Below are 15,472 nucleotides of genomic sequence, written 5' to 3'. Positions count from 1 at the left end.
CTTAAGGAACAGAAAAGAGGGGTCAAATGAAAATTCTGTTTCTGAAAATATTATAACCAAATTAAAGAATTCAATAGAAGGCTTGTACACTAACTCAGATATAGAGAACAGAGTTCCTACTGAATGAGCAACAGTAGAAAAAAAAAAATCCAGTCAAGCACAAAGAGAAAAAATACAAAAAATGCTGAAAAGAGTATAAGAGCTATATGGAATATTGTAAAATGATCTAACATACATGCAATTGCAGTTGCAGAAAGATAAAAGCAAGAGAAGGGAAAAAAGACAAGTGAAAGAAAAATGGCTAAGAAATTTCACATACTACTGAAAAATAAATTTTATATAAAATAAGCTTATGAATCTCAAGCTGGGTAACAGAGACTGATGTACACATGTGTGCAAACACACACATACACACACATACACACACACACAGGCTTACATTATAATCAAACTGTTGAAGATAAAAAAGAAAGAAAAGACATAAAACATCCAGGGGTTAGAGAAGGAAACATATAACGTTCAAAGGAGCAACAATTAGATTGATGGCTTACTTCTTTTTTATTTTTTAAAGATTTATTTATTTATACAAGTACTGGGTACATCAGAAGTGCAGGAGGGTGGGAGAATTCACCAGAGCCAGAGTGGGGAACAGAACAGGCAGACTGATGAAATACACTGCTGAGGGGAGCAGCGGGCAGCAGGAGAGGTCTGCCGTGCCACGTGGGACCCACGCTGGTGTCCAGGGATCGAACCGGTGCTGCGGAGGCTGTGGGCAGCTTCGGGCAGCTTTGCAGCCCAGTGCTCAACCGCTACACCACCGGGGAGGCCCTGATGGCTAACTTCTTAACAGAAACAAAAGCAACCCATAATGAAGGGAGAAAAATGTTGTAATGCCCAAAATATTTTTAAAAGCCAATTCTATACCCAGCAAAACTAGCCTTCATGCTACCAAAATTTCAGAGAATCTGTAGCTAGTAAATCTGAATCACAGAAGTATTAAAATTTAGTATTTTCACACTAAAGTACAAAGAGCCCAAACGGAAGTGTCAAACTTTAGTAAGATGGTAAGAGCACCAGAAAGACTTTGACCTACATCTTCTCAAATTCTCATTCCAATGGAATCATTTAGTATAAAAGACAAATTCATATTAAATAAGATACAGAAAAGAAGAGGTAGGGTGCAATTTTACAACCTAACGTTATGCAGACACTGTCAGTTTAATTTTAACCAAAATAAGGTAAAACATAAAGGAAAGCTGGGTTCTGTGAGTAAAAGGTCAAAGGCAATTGGCCAGCAGGAGTGACAGGTTATGGCTGACTGTGTCATGGCCTGCGGATGTTAGGGGATAAAAAATTTTGTGGCGCTGCGGGAGTCAGAAGTTATGGGCAATGAATTGTGCTACCTCAGTTACGGGTCAAGAGAATCTCTGAGTCAAGAGTCAGAGGTCAAGAATGACAGTTGGACGGGGGTTGCGTGGACGCGCAGACGTCAGACGTCGTACCTCACCGAAGCAGCAGCGGTTAACCTCGCGGGCGGGCCGTTGAGATTCCTGACCCTCCAGGTGCGACCCGGCACGGGCCCACCCCGCGCGCGCAGCCTCCGTGGCCCCGCCCCGTCCGCCAGGCCCCGCCTCGTCCAGGGCTTCGAATGTGGAGGCTGCGCGGCCCTGGGGACGTGCGAGCCAGCGGCACAGGGACCCCGCGGGCGGCTGGGGCTTCCACGGCGCCCGCCTCCGCTCCCTCCCCTCGGGCGCTCGGGGCGGCCGGCCGGCGCCGCCTCCCGGGAAGATGGCGCTGCACTTCCAGGTCAGTGCGCCCTGCGCCGCGGGTCCCCGCTCCGCCGCCCCGGGGACGCGACAGGGCGCGGGGGTCTGGAGGCCGAGGGCCGAGGATGGCGGCGGAGGCCGCGGGATCGCGGGGCGGCGCTCCAGAGCCCCGGACTCTGTGCCCGCCGGGGTCGGGGGCCGGGGGCGCTGGCCTGGGCTGCCCACCCGGCCGCCGGGGCGGAGGGCGGAGCGGCTGGCACCCGCGGCGGGAGTGCGGGGCGGGCGGCGGCTGGTTGGGGTCTGGGCCGGGCCGGGAGCGCGGCCCTCCCGGGCGGCGGATGCTGAGCGGTGCGGGGCGGGCGTCCGCCCTCCTCGGCGCGGGATCCCGGCGCGTTGGGCTGCTCGGACGACGCCCGGGCAGGTGGGATCCGGCCCGCGGCACCAGCCTTGCAGCCGCCGCGCAATTGGGACGCAGCTCGAGGGGGCTGGAGCCGCCGGGGGGTGGGCGGCAGCGATTGGACTTTAAGTGGCCGGAGCGGCTGGGGCTGTGTCTGTGGGGAGTTGCGCTGGAGGCTCAGCAGCAGCCCCATTGGAGCGGGAGAAGGGGGCCCGGCGCGCGCGAGGATCGTGGAGGCGATGAGGATGGGACGCCGGCTGGAGGGGGAAGGCTCATTTGCTTATTCTTGGGCCGCACTGGCATGTGCATGGAGTCTTTAAACAAAAATGTATGGAGCCCCCTGAGTCCCCCGACCTCCCATCCCCACCCCCACTGTGTCTCAAGTACTGTGCAAAGTTCTGGGATAAAGGATTACCTCGTTTTACTATCCAGGCCCTTGTTGGATTCACAGGTAATTACAGTACATGTGAAAAACGATATGAGAGAATTAATGGCGGGATATTACAGGGACATTGGAAAGGGGCATCTACCTTCTTGCGTGCCTGTGTGTGTATGTGTGTGTTGGGAAGGTGTGAGGCAGAACTAGGCTTCTCAGTGAGATACTGTGAGCTGCTTGGAGCTTTAATTCGTCTACTTAGTTTATCGAGTTCCTACTCAGCTGGTCACTGAAGATGCAGCTGTAGCAAAACTTTATGATTTGTATATTCAGGGGACTTGGAGTTTAGTGGGTCTTGAAAGAAGTGTGGAGTTTAGTGGGTCTTGGCCCGGTAAGAGGGAGGGAAGGGTTCAGATGCAGAGGATTTTGAGGCAAGGCAAAGAATTGTGGAAGATCGTGCACACTGCAGGAAGTTTTCTCTAGCTGGAGCATAGGGTTCCTATAAAAGGGAAGGAGGCAGAGGAGGAAATGACTTTAGAGGGGTAGCCAGTTTCTTCATATAGTGATACTGTTAAAATGTCTCATTTCCTTTGTAGACCTCTTTGGACCCACTGCCATCAAACTTATTCATTCCTTATTAATTGATTCTTTCAAAGGGTTCTTACAACCAGTTACTCCCCTGTCAAGTAATTGACAACTCTAACATGTTATAGATGAGGGGGTAGTGAGCCCCACACATTACCTTTTGACTCCTTGCCATTTCTAAGGTCTCCAGGTCAAAATAATGTTATTTATTCCCAGTAGTAAGTGTGCCCTCTGGGAAATTTTCACAGGAAGATTCTATAGGCAAGATTTAGGGATTGTATATGAATAGTTTATCAGATGTTCATAATTCAGCTATAAATCATGGGAGTAATTTAAAAACCGTGCTGGAACTTAGAAATGTTTTCTGATGTGGGAAGATGGTGCATAACATTAAAACATAGGTAAAGTTATACTTAAGTAGAGTGATGGAAAAATCAACTGCTACTGAAAAAAACTACCCATATTGGGTTCCTGAGATTGTATTTCATAGCATCTGCAGACAGCTTAACAAAGGAGTTGGGCATAAAACATCAGGCAATATTGGCGGCAGGGCAAAAAAAAAAAAACAAAACTAAACTCAATTTGAATTCTTTTCAGCAAATGGGATCATAATGTCATCCAGTTAACACTAGGAGCATTTATTAATAGTGAAAACCAGTACTTAGCAGTTTGAATTTTTAAGTGATCATTGTAGAGTTTCAGCCACACAACTAACTTGAGAGGTGTGCATATATGTGCATATCTACATTTATTCCTGAAAACCCTGAGTGATATAAAAATTGTGACTTGCCCAAGGTTACAGAATTAGAGCAGGCCTAATAACTCATAATTCCATATTCCTTCATACCTGTGTCATACTTTCAGCTCCCCAGCTAGGTAATTAGTAAGAATATGTCATCAAGATGATGAACAAAGAAGCATATTTTTGTAAAGTGCGCTGAGGGTACTGTTCCACAATCTTTTTCACATAATGACATACACAAAAAAATGGTAGCTTTGGGGCTTATTAACATACACTGCTCACTGCCAAAATTGTGGCTGCCTGGAGGGCTTGGGACCAATATCCCTTTCATACTTATAAACAACTCAGGGTTCATGCATTCTGGTTAGGAACTTGTGAGTTAGGGTACTCTGTCTCAAAGTAATGAATCTGGGTTATCTGGGAGGAGACAGTTCAGATTGGGGGATATGGGCACAGTGAGGAAAGATGTGGAGCTGGCAACAAGTAAGCTGAAGGCACGTTAGATGGAACAGAGGGACCTTGATTACAATCAAGTGATAATGTTAAGAATTTGGAGGCTCCAATTAGTTGATCTTTTTTTGCTCTCAAATTGTTCCAGAAGCTGGGACTATAGCCATGCTTATTGATACCCATCCATCCTACCTGATTTGATCTAGATGTGATTGTGAACTATTATATTTGAACAATACGGTAGCAGGATGAAGAGGGATTTGGGAAAAATCATCCCAAAAGTATGGACTTGAACAGGAGACAACAGATTACCGTTGTATTTTCTTATTTTCAGAAACTGAAGTGATTAGTTCCTGAAAATATATTGTGGATCTCTGTGCCAGGCACTGATTGAGCTCACTTATTTTTTCTATCTTAATATCTTCACAATTATTTTGGGAAGTGGACATTTACCACTTTAGTTTTGAAAGACTAAATTATTTGCTTGAGGTCACTTAACATGTAAGTGGCATATTCCAAAACTTTTGCTCTCATCCCCAAAGCATCCCCTAAAGAAAATTAGGACATTAGAGGCGACAGTTGGGAAATACTGTTTAACTGCTTTACTGTTTATGAATATCAGATGGAGGTGGTAAGTTTTTATTTGAAAAGAGTTAGTAGGATTGTATGTGCCTGGAATTAGCCAGAGATTGCCAGCCTTGAGGACACAGCTCACAAGACAGCCCTCATTTCTAACATCAGCTGCATGTTTGGAGGTTTCTAAAATCACCCTCAGGTATGGTAGTTTATCAGAAGAACCTCCAGAATTCATTGAAAGCTATCATACTCACGATTGCAGTTTATTACCAGGGAATTACAAAAGTTCAAACTGATTAAGAGGTGCACAGGGCAGAATCTGGAGGATCCTAAAACACAGCTTTTGTTGTTCTTGGACATGTTACTTTCCCAACATATACATGGCAGTTTGAGAATTGCAAATCAGGGAAGCTTGTTCAAGCTTCAATTTCTGGAGTTTTTATTGGGGCTTCATTAAGTAGGCATGATTGGCTGATTAATTACCCATGTAATTAATCTTAGACTTTCTCTTGGATTGATACTATGGGATCCAGAGTCCCCACCCAAAAACATGTGGTTGTTCTTTCTGGTGTGGCCATTCCCTTGCCCTGAGCCAAAATACTGCTAGGTATGAAATAGATAACCTCCCGGAAGTGAGGGCAAAGGCTAGATTTTTTTTTTGGATTGAACCATACTATGCAGTAGGAACTAAGGGGCACAGTTAATGATAACATTGGTATTGTAAATCTAGATTCTGGTCTAGACTTCAGAGACAACTGAAAACCAAGGGGACGCATGACATGGAAAGGTGTTCAATCCAGTTTCTGACATTTTGGAATTTTTTTTTTTTTACAATTTTTTTCTGGATTTCCAGAAGGAAGACTTTTGTAGACAAATATAAAGATGGTAAACTACAGAGTTGACAGTATGGGCTAAGGCATCATCTATAGATAACTGGTGACTCAAGTAAAGGTTGACAAAATGACAGGGGGACAGGAGACATGTTCCTGGGCCATTTACTCTTTGTTCCGTCTTGAACAGCTTATATATCTGGTCTCTCAGCCTTAGTTGTTTTTTTCTGTTTTTGTCTGTAAAATGGGTGTACTTTTCAGAAGTTTACTTTTTAGGAGTGGTTTAAAAAATAAAATGAAAATACTTTTGTAAACACTTAAGCAAATACAATCCAGTTCATTATAGAAGAAAGAGTTCTGAGAAACCAAGGAATAAGCCTTCAGGTATGCTCAGGAAAAGGTAAGTAAAGAGAGGAAGTAGGAGAGTTTGTGGGAATCAAGTAATTCCAAGATGAAGTTATTTTCTATTAATGGTAATCAAGAAGCTTCACTCCAGGAGGCTGGAAATATATAGGGAAGTAAATGGAAAATGGAAAGTTTTAAATTCAAAGGTGGAGTAGATCTTTTTTGATTCATCTTTTTTTTTTTATTATTAAGAAAATTTCCCCCCTTAGAACCAAAGCCTTCACTCTTTTTCCTTCTCTATTGAGGTATAATTTGACACAATAAGTTACATCTATTGAAACTGTGCAGTTGATGAATTGTGACATATGTTTATACCCATGAAACCATCCCTGTAAACAAAATAATGAAGTATCTTACCATTCCCCAAAGTTTCTTTATGCTGCTTCTTTAGTGCTTCCCTATCTCCTTCTCTTCTGTCCCTCCCCAGCGAGAAACTACTGATCTCCTTTCTGGGAATTACTGTTGATAATGTATATGTGGGAATTACATTATAGAAAGAAGTCACATCATTTATGGATTGGAGCATGGCACGTGCAAAGACCAGAAATGAGTCCAGAGTAACTTGGAAGGTCTTTATTTAGACAGTAGGCAGAATGATGTCATTGTCTCCTAGGGGATGGAAATCGGGTACTGTCTGCTTATATTTGATAGTTACTCTGTGGGAGCTAGGTGATGTCCAGTACTCCTTGTTATACCTATTAGTTATTTGTTACAGCTTCTAATGTTGGACCTTGCAGAAGCTTTATTAATAAGTGATTTGTCATAAAATTAGAAGTGACCCATTTCTCTAAGGCAGTCTCATGTTAACCATATGCTCAAACATCACTGTAGAAAACTAAGATGCAAATCTATTTATTTATTGTGAAAAATAAAGCTTTTCTCCATAAGCAGATTCTCTGGAAAGTCAAATACTAATCATAAGGTTGCTTGGTCAGTCTGCAGTCACCACATTGTGAATTTAACTCTTAAATATTTAGGTAATCTACCAGGGTAAGAATATTTGTGGTTGTATCCTTTTCTCTAAAATAATGTAGTATGCTAGGCATGTGTATAATTGTTATCATCATAGTGAAAGAATAACTTGACTTGTGCCCTTGTTCCAGTATTTCATCAGAGAAAGTTAAAACATTTCTCTTTTTATCTTGCACCACCTTCCATTTGGTAATAATTTAAAATATCATTGGGGCAAAAGGAGTAATTGGTAACATTGTTGACTTAAACAAATACTATTTATATTCCATACTTGTCTTTGTTTTTTTTTAAACTCAGTATAGCAAAACAAACTACTTAGTAGTTTAGCAAATTCTACTTCTAGACCGTTTCCATAATCTTCCCAAATGGATTTATTTAAGCACCATTGAATTGATTAATATTTGTTTCCTAGGGCTCCTGTAAGAACTTGCTGTGTACAGGGTGGGTAAAGATAAGAGAAATAGATTTTTACAGGTCTGGACACCAGAATCTGAAACTAATGTGACAACAGGGTTGTTTCCTTCAAGAGGCCTTAGGGAGAAAGTATTCCATGGCTTCCTCCTAGCTCCTGATGACTGCTGGCAATCCTTGGCATTCCTTGGCTTGTAGAAGCATCATTCCATTTTCTGCCTGTCTTCACATGACTTTCCCCTTTTGTGTCTGTGTATCTGCATCTCAAATGTCCCTCTCCTTTCTCTTATGAGTCATTGGATTTAGGGCCCACTCTAAACCATGAGGCAGACACTATTTTTAGTTATTTTGTTTTTAAACAGATCCTTGTCACTATTTCTGGCCTAGTTCTTTTTGCACTCAAACTCTACTTCAAAGACTCTTTGATCTAGATGAATTCATGATAGCAGGACCAGCTTATCATTAAATTATTTTAGATATTATCAGTGCCGAAATTCAGCCCTTCAGATTTATTAGGTGAAAGAAAAGACTTCTGGGGTTGATCAAGAGTCATGAGAGGGGAAAAGGTGTGTTTTTTTTTTTTTTTAATTTTTGTAATAGGGAATTGACATGTTTTCATGAACCTTAAATTTTCTATGGCCTTTAATATTATAAGCAGTAAGTAGTAGTACTCTAAGGTCTTGGACCAGTGTAGGTAGGGGAAATGTTTAAAATGTGGTTCATTTGTGGTCTTTAATCCTAATTTATCTATTTGAAACCTTTCTTTTGTATTTTTATTTTCACATCTAGCAGGAAATTCCCAAGTCTGGGATGTTGAGCTCTGATGTGGATAGGGAAGTGAGAATCTAAAACAGACAGCAAAGAAAAGTGAAAGCATGAAAGGATATGGAGAGATCTCATCTTAGTATTTCTTGTGTATTCCTATTAGGCAAAGCAGTAGGCATGAGGAGGGAGGGAGGTATTTGTACTAGTGTGGCTTTATGGCAGCCACATAAAAAGTTAGGCCAGACAGGACAAAAAGTGGTATTTCTTTAGAATATTCTATTACTTTCAAATGCTTACCTGAAATTGAAATCTGTACCTTTTTTTTAATTTTTCCTCTAAAGAATAAATAACTAATTCAAGTTCTAAGGGAAGTAATTTGTTTTAGTGAGATGCCTTTAACAAAATGATTTCCATCTGTGGAGATTTGCATTCGCTTTGTGTTCTTTCAAACTGTATCCATGTGTCTTATATCTTCAGATGAGATTATATTCATAAACTGAATGAATTATTCTTTGTGCCTGTAAAATAGGAACCTGTAACATGGTAGCTAGTTATTACACTGCTGGAAATAACATGGGGTCAAGTCTTAATTCCTGAAAATCATGACATAGTTTGCTTGCAGCACTTTAAATCATTAGTTCAGAAGCATACATTTATAATTATTATTTATTTGTAGATAGAACCATTGAAGTTTTTACAGTTTGAGAAAGAATGTAAATTGGTATAGTGTCTGCAGCTTGCTCATGATCATTGCCCCCACCTTTCCTCTGGCCTTATTTGGCATTTCTTCCTTGATGTCTGTTTACCAATGGTGCTGGGCTTTTAATACCTTGAAATGATTAGGCTCTTTCCTGGGCTCTGTAAATGCTATTTCTTTGCAGGAACTGCTGTCTAGTCCTTTTTAAATCTGGTTACACTTTCATGTCAGCATAATTATCATTTAGGCAAGCTTTTTCTAATTCCTTGGGTTAAGCAAGTCTTCCTCTTTATATATACTCTTACTTTTCCAACACAGAACTGTCAATTTATAATTAAATAATTTGAAGGTAGGAGATAGGCCTGTTTTGTTCACTACTATGACCTCTAGTAAATAGTGGAAGTTCAATAAGCATTTACTGAATTGATCGAAATAGGCATTTTGTATCCCTTGTTTCCATGACTTATATATTTACTTGTTTTTTTCCGCTCAGTAAAATTAAAAATTTTTTTTCTTCTTAAGAGTTTGACCGAATTGGAAGTATTATGTACTCATCTGTACATAGGGACTGATCTTACACAAAGAATAGAGGCTGAGAAAGCACTCCTGGAACTTATTGACAGCCCAGAATGTCTCAGCAAGTGTCAACTTTTATTAGAACAAGGAACAGTAAGTATTTGTTTATAGCGATTAACCATGAAAGATTAGTAGATTTATGTCAGTGTTAATGAATTTGTGTAGGTTAGTAATGATTCCTGCTAGGTCTTTTTACTATAGTTTATTTCGCTGTCAGAGAGATTAATGAGGGATAGAATTGGAAAGCCTGGAAAGCAAATTTAGGGAAGAGCCCACCAAGTGGAATAGGGATGAATTGAAATAGTTTTTTGATTACTCTTGGGCCCTATTTGTTTCTCATATCAGTGGACAAAAGTTACGTATTTTTAGAAAGTGGACTAACAGCTTTTTAAAAAAAATCTAAGTGGGAGACGCACATTTTGCTTAACTCTGAAACATGAGGGAATGATTCAGTGGAATGCTGACTACCTGTTGCCTGCCTCCTTTCTAGAAGTTCATAACAATTCATTCCATGATCATTTTACAGACACTTAAATGTAAAACCAGGTGCTGCACTACCTACTACTTACTTTTTGTATGTGCTTAAAATAACTTAAAATTGAGTTGGGGAGACAGATATATAAATAATGAAGTGATTTAGTAAAGCATTACAGTAAGAAGACTATGATCTAGAGCCAAGGTGGGCAAACATTTTCTGTAACAGGTCATATTGTAAATATTTTTAGACTTTTTGGGCCAAGAGGAAAAATCAAGATTATTTTATATCTATAAAAAGAAAAGAAAATAACTTTTGACAAAGTTTTACTGAACTATGGTAATTGAAAGCAGCTTTTCTTTTTCTTTTTGGTGGTGCAGGTCTACTAATAAAAGGATGGACTTTTTCTTTTGGAAATAACATTTTGCTTATTTGGGCAAAGTTAGTATTTCCTGTTATCAACATTGATTACAAATGTTCATATGTTAATAGTGATCCATAATGTGATTTTACATATTTCATCTTTGAAATTGTTTTTTCACATAGGTACTGCCAAATATTGACATCAGTCCATGAGCATAAAAATTTAATTAAGCATATTCATCAATTAGAAGGCATTTGAAGATTCTATTAAAACTTCTCATATTTGCCTTTTAAAATGCTATTACATTGTAGATTAATCATGTCCAATTGAAGGTTAGGTAGAAGCTCCTCAGTTGCTCAGTTAAGTGAATTTTGAAGCATGGAAATGTCTTTTTTTATTTGCTTTAAAGTCTGAACAATGCTGTAGTTTGAGTGTAGAAATCTCACACATGTTTTAACTTTTGATAGTGTGGGAAGTATATATTTTTTATATTTCTTATGATTCAAATAATATCAGTTGTTACTAAAATTATGGCTTTGCCTTTTAGGCAAGTTTGTACCTTTAGGTTGAATTCATGAAAGACATCAAGTTTGCAGCAAATCTTATTTCCATATGCATTTGATATTCAACAGTAGTGATACAGATTTGTTCTTCTCATTCAAAAAAAAATTTAGCCTTAGCCCTGAGCTAAAAATAAAAAAATTGCAATAAACCTTTTCCACTAAGCTATGGAGTGGTCAAATCAGGAGTGTACAGCTTGTTTCTGATAGAAATTCCTACCATGAAGTAAAGTCCATTGTTACTACCACTGATTCATTAATACCTGATGATTCAAATTGTAATACGAAGTAACTAATGATGAATAATAGGCTGAATAACCACAGGCTTAAGACTCTTACAGGTTTTTTACAAGTTTTATACATTTCTTTAATAAGCCCTTTCATATATTTTTACCAACACTTGTGACACATCATAGCAGATACTACTTCAGGTTGCGCAGAATTAGGCTTTACCAGCTATTTTGAAAATGCTCTGGCCAGAAGTTTCACACTGACTCTTCATGGAGGTTAATTCTCTAGTCACTTGAGACTCTACAGTGACTTCTAGAATAAATGATATCATAACAGTGTTAACAGTTCTAGTAACATCTGTCAGTTCATCAGGAATTATTTGTCTTATTTTGAATTATTTTTGCTGTTACTTTAATGTCTAACTGAGCATTATTCTTACCAAAAAGCGAGTAGTCTGAAGTTTACTATCTCTGATGTATTAATTAACTTATTGTTTTAAGTGGTCTTTCTTGCTTGCCTAACAGACAAGTTACTTTGAAACTTAACTTTGGTTTACAACCTTAGTTTTTATTTTTGTGAAGAAATTCTGCCGTCATGAATTATTCTGTTTGAAACTGATACCTTTTCTGTTAATTTCTTGTGAGTTAGAAATATTTTCAGCAGTGTCAACATTGTCAACATATATTGTGTTCTTATAGCACAACCATAGGGCCATTTCATAAAAAGCACACTTCTGTTCCATCTAATTCCATCACAGTAATGCACATTCCATTGTGCCTTCAATGTTAGCTATCTGAAGTATACTTTTATTTTTTCATGTTTTGACTTGATGCACTGGTAATAATAAAAGTCAGGTGTCATGTCATGGCAATAGCCATGGCACTCTAGGGGCTATGAAATTAAAACTCCATCCCTGCAACTCATAGTGCATTGAGCAGCAGTAGGAGGCGATGAATGGCAATATGGTCTCTGTCTACCTATTTAACTCTGTTGTGATAGCATGAAAGCTGCCTTACACAATATTAAGTGACAATATTAAGTGCGGCTTGTGTACTAATAAACTTTATCAACACTGAATTTTGATTTTCATGTGTCACAAAATATTCTTTTGATTTTTTTTCTCAACAGTTTACAATAGTTTGCAATAGTAAAACCATTCATAAATCATAGGACTTGCAAAAAAAAAAAAAAAAGGTTGGTCTTGGTTTGCTTACCTGGAGGAAAAAAGAAAGAAAGGCTATCTTTACAAGAAATTGCTGGGAGTGTACTGATTAACTCAGCTGAATTTTGAAGAACTGAGTCCATTAGTAAGTTAGGACAGTTAATGGCTAGAGAGAATACAGTTAGACATGGATCTGAAGGAATGAGGAGGCAGCCTGGGAAAGTCATAGAAAGGAACTGAAAGGCTCTTGTGGTAAGAGGATCATGAAGAGTGGATGTAGATGAATTTGAAGAGATAATCAGAGGTAAAAACATGCAGAATTATGTAGTCATGAGCAAAGTATTTTATTTGAACTTGCTTATAATCATGATTTTTCCTCAACTGCTTCCTGTTGTTTGAGAAGACTCCCTACATCTTCCTCCATTACTGAACCCTTATGAGATTTATGTTCATATGCATTTATGTTTGTATTTATATTTTATCCATTGGAAATCTGCCAGTTTGGAAAACCAGGAACATTCCCATTATTGCTTAGAAAAAATTCCTATTACAGTTACTTTATAGCATTAGATCATTTTAATTTCATTTGTGATAAATAAAATTTATTATTCTTTCTAGACATCCTATGCTCAACTCCTTGCAGCAACATGTCTTTCAAAACTTGTTGGCCGAGTCAGTCCTTTGCCAGTTGAACAGAGGATAGATATCAGTAAGTGCTTTATTATTCTTTTTATCAAGTTGTACCTTAAAAGTAAATTTTTCTACTTAAATATGTTGAACTGTTACTATGTTGCAAATTATTTGATTCTGTCATTTTTTAAAGAGGAGTAATCATATCTTCTTTACCAATCTAGTGATGAGCAATGATGTGTTATACAAAAATGTCTAATCAAAAAAAATTTGTTCAGTTCAGTAATAAATAACTAGCATTTTATATTGTGTAATGTTTACTAATTTTTGCACTGTTACACTTTATCCTCTGAACCTGTGAGGTGGGCACTATTGTTATCCTCATTTTACAAATGAGGAAATTAGATTTAATAGACTCTCTTATGTGCACAAGAGCACAGAGCAAGGAAGAAATAGAGCTCTGATTCAAACTCACACAGTCTGTGTGGAGTCCATGCTGTCATTGTCTAAACTTTATGTGTAACCAATGATAGGAAAGAAATCAACTCTCCAGTATTTCTCAGGATTTTGTATTAAAATCATTTGGGATGCATGTAAAATCAAAAGTAGATTCCTTCTGTGGTGAGACAGTGTATGTACAGATGAAGGGTGCTTAGAACTTAGTGTAGATGGAAAAATGTTTCTATAAAGTAGCAATATATTTTTCACATATAATGTAATTTAAAACTGTGTGTGTGTGTGTTTGCTTTTATATGAACAATGCTCTAACAATTGAGATACGGAATTTTTGTTGTCTTTTTTCACATTAGAAAAAGACCACTGATTATTTCTGCTTTCCATCCTCAAAGTTTATATGGTTCATTTTTGTGTATCAGAAAAATTAAAATGTATTGTGTGATGGATCGTTAAGCTGAGTTTTTGAATTGTCAGATGACAAAATGGTGTGTCATTTGCCTCTCTTATAATATTTCTTTAAGCCTCCAGAGCCAAAAGCACTGCAGGAAACATAAAGAAGGATTTATCCATGCACTCAATACTTAAGTGCTCAAGAAAGCAAAAAAGAAATTTACAGTTTTAAAAATAGGAATTCAAACAATATAAACTCAAGTCATAAAACATTCTGATTTTATTTGACCTAATTTTATACACACACACACACACACACACACACACACACACACAAACATTTTAAATAGACTTTTTCTTAGGTTCACAGAAGAATTAAGAGGCAGATACAGATTTTCATGTTGCTCTGTCCCCTCATGTGTATAGCCTCCTCCATTATCAGCTTCCTGCCCCAGAGTGGTACATTTGTTAAATTTGATGAACCTATATTAACACATCATTGTTACCCAAAGGCCATAGTTTAATATGTTAGAGTTCACTCTTGGTGTTGTATAGTCCATGGGTTTGGACAAACATATAATGACATATATCCCTATTATACTAATATCCAGAACAGTTTTTCTGTGCTAACAATCCTCTGTTCCACCTACTCATAACACCCTCCCCTTAATCCCTAAAAACTGCTAATCTTACTGTTTCTATAGTCTTGCCTGTTTTGGAATGTCACATAGTTGGGATGCAGTGTGTAGTCTTTTCAGAGTGGCTTTTTTTACTTAGTAATGTATATTTAAAATTCTTCTATTTTTTCATAGCCTGCAGCTCATTTCTTTTTAGTACTGATGCTATGGTCTGGATATACCACTCATTCACCTATTGAAAGACATCTTGATAGCTTCTAAGCTTTGGAAATTATAAATAAAGCTGCTATAAAGGAGGTTTTTGTGTGGACATAAGTATTTAACTCTTTAGGGTATTTACCAAAGAGAGTGATTGCGGGATTGCATGGAAATGTATATTTGAATTTGTAAGAAATAGTAAAATTGTCACCCAAAGTGATTATATCATTTTGCAGTCTTGTCAGTAATGAATAAGAGTTCCTATTTTCCACATTCTTTTCAAATTTCCACATTGCCAATTTGGTGTCCTCAAGTTTTGAATTTTGGCTATTCTATTAGGTGTGTAGTAGTATCTTATTCTTTTAATTTGTACTTAGTAATGACATCTGTTGTTGAACATCTTTTCATATGCTTATTTGCCGTATGTATCTTCTTCAATGAGCTGTCTGTTTAGGTTTTAAAATGATGTCATTTTCTTGTTGAATTTGGAGTGCTTTGTATATTTTTGGATAAGTCATTCATCATATACATCTTTTGCAAGACACTGTATTTTTCCCCAGCATTTGGCTTTCTTTTCTTTCTTTAAAACACATCCTTTTGCATGTGGTTATCCAGTTTGTTCTTTTTTTTTTTTTTTAAGGTAATTTTTTTTTTTTTTAAAGAGGCATGTATTTTTATTTATTTATTTATTTGTTTGTTTGTACATGCACTGGGTATAGTCAGAAGCGCGGGAGGGTGAGAGAATTCACCAGAGCCAGAGCGGGGAGCAGAGCAGGCAGAAGGACCGAAGTACACTGCTGAGGGGAGCAGCGGGCGGCAG

The 15,472-nt window shown here is 38.3% G+C and overlaps 1 protein-coding gene across 6 annotated transcripts in view; it reads left to right on the top strand.

Annotated features, from left to right (window-relative positions):
* The first annotated feature begins 1,746 nt into the window (after positions 1 to 1,746).
* The window catches only part of RANBP17 (RAN binding protein 17), a 333,695-nt gene continuing 319,969 nt past the window's right edge, over positions 1,747 to 15,472 (top strand). For 4 of the 6 annotated variants that reach the window (XM_054691109.1, XM_054691108.1, XM_054691106.1 and 1 more), the window contains exons 1-3: positions 2,327 to 2,614; positions 9,495 to 9,641; positions 12,959 to 13,049. In XM_054691109.1, the coding sequence (XP_054547084.1) occupies positions 2,465 to 2,614; positions 9,495 to 9,641; positions 12,959 to 13,049 (388 nt within the window). In that variant the 5' untranslated portion in view covers positions 2,327 to 2,464. Of the gene's footprint in view, positions 1,807 to 2,326; positions 2,615 to 9,494; positions 9,642 to 12,958; positions 13,050 to 15,472 lie in introns of those variants that run through there. The other 2 variants (XM_054691111.1, XM_054691110.1) reach the window with 1 other exon arrangement.

Source organism: Talpa occidentalis, unplaced genomic scaffold, assembly GCF_014898055.3.
Source record: "Talpa occidentalis isolate TD23 unplaced genomic scaffold, MPIMG_talOcc4v2.1 talOcc4.9, whole genome shotgun sequence".
Lineage (NCBI taxonomy): Eukaryota > Metazoa > Chordata > Mammalia > Eulipotyphla > Talpidae > Talpa > Talpa occidentalis.
Note: the sequence above shows the minus strand (reverse complement) of the source record. Positions and strands in the feature narration are given on the sequence as shown.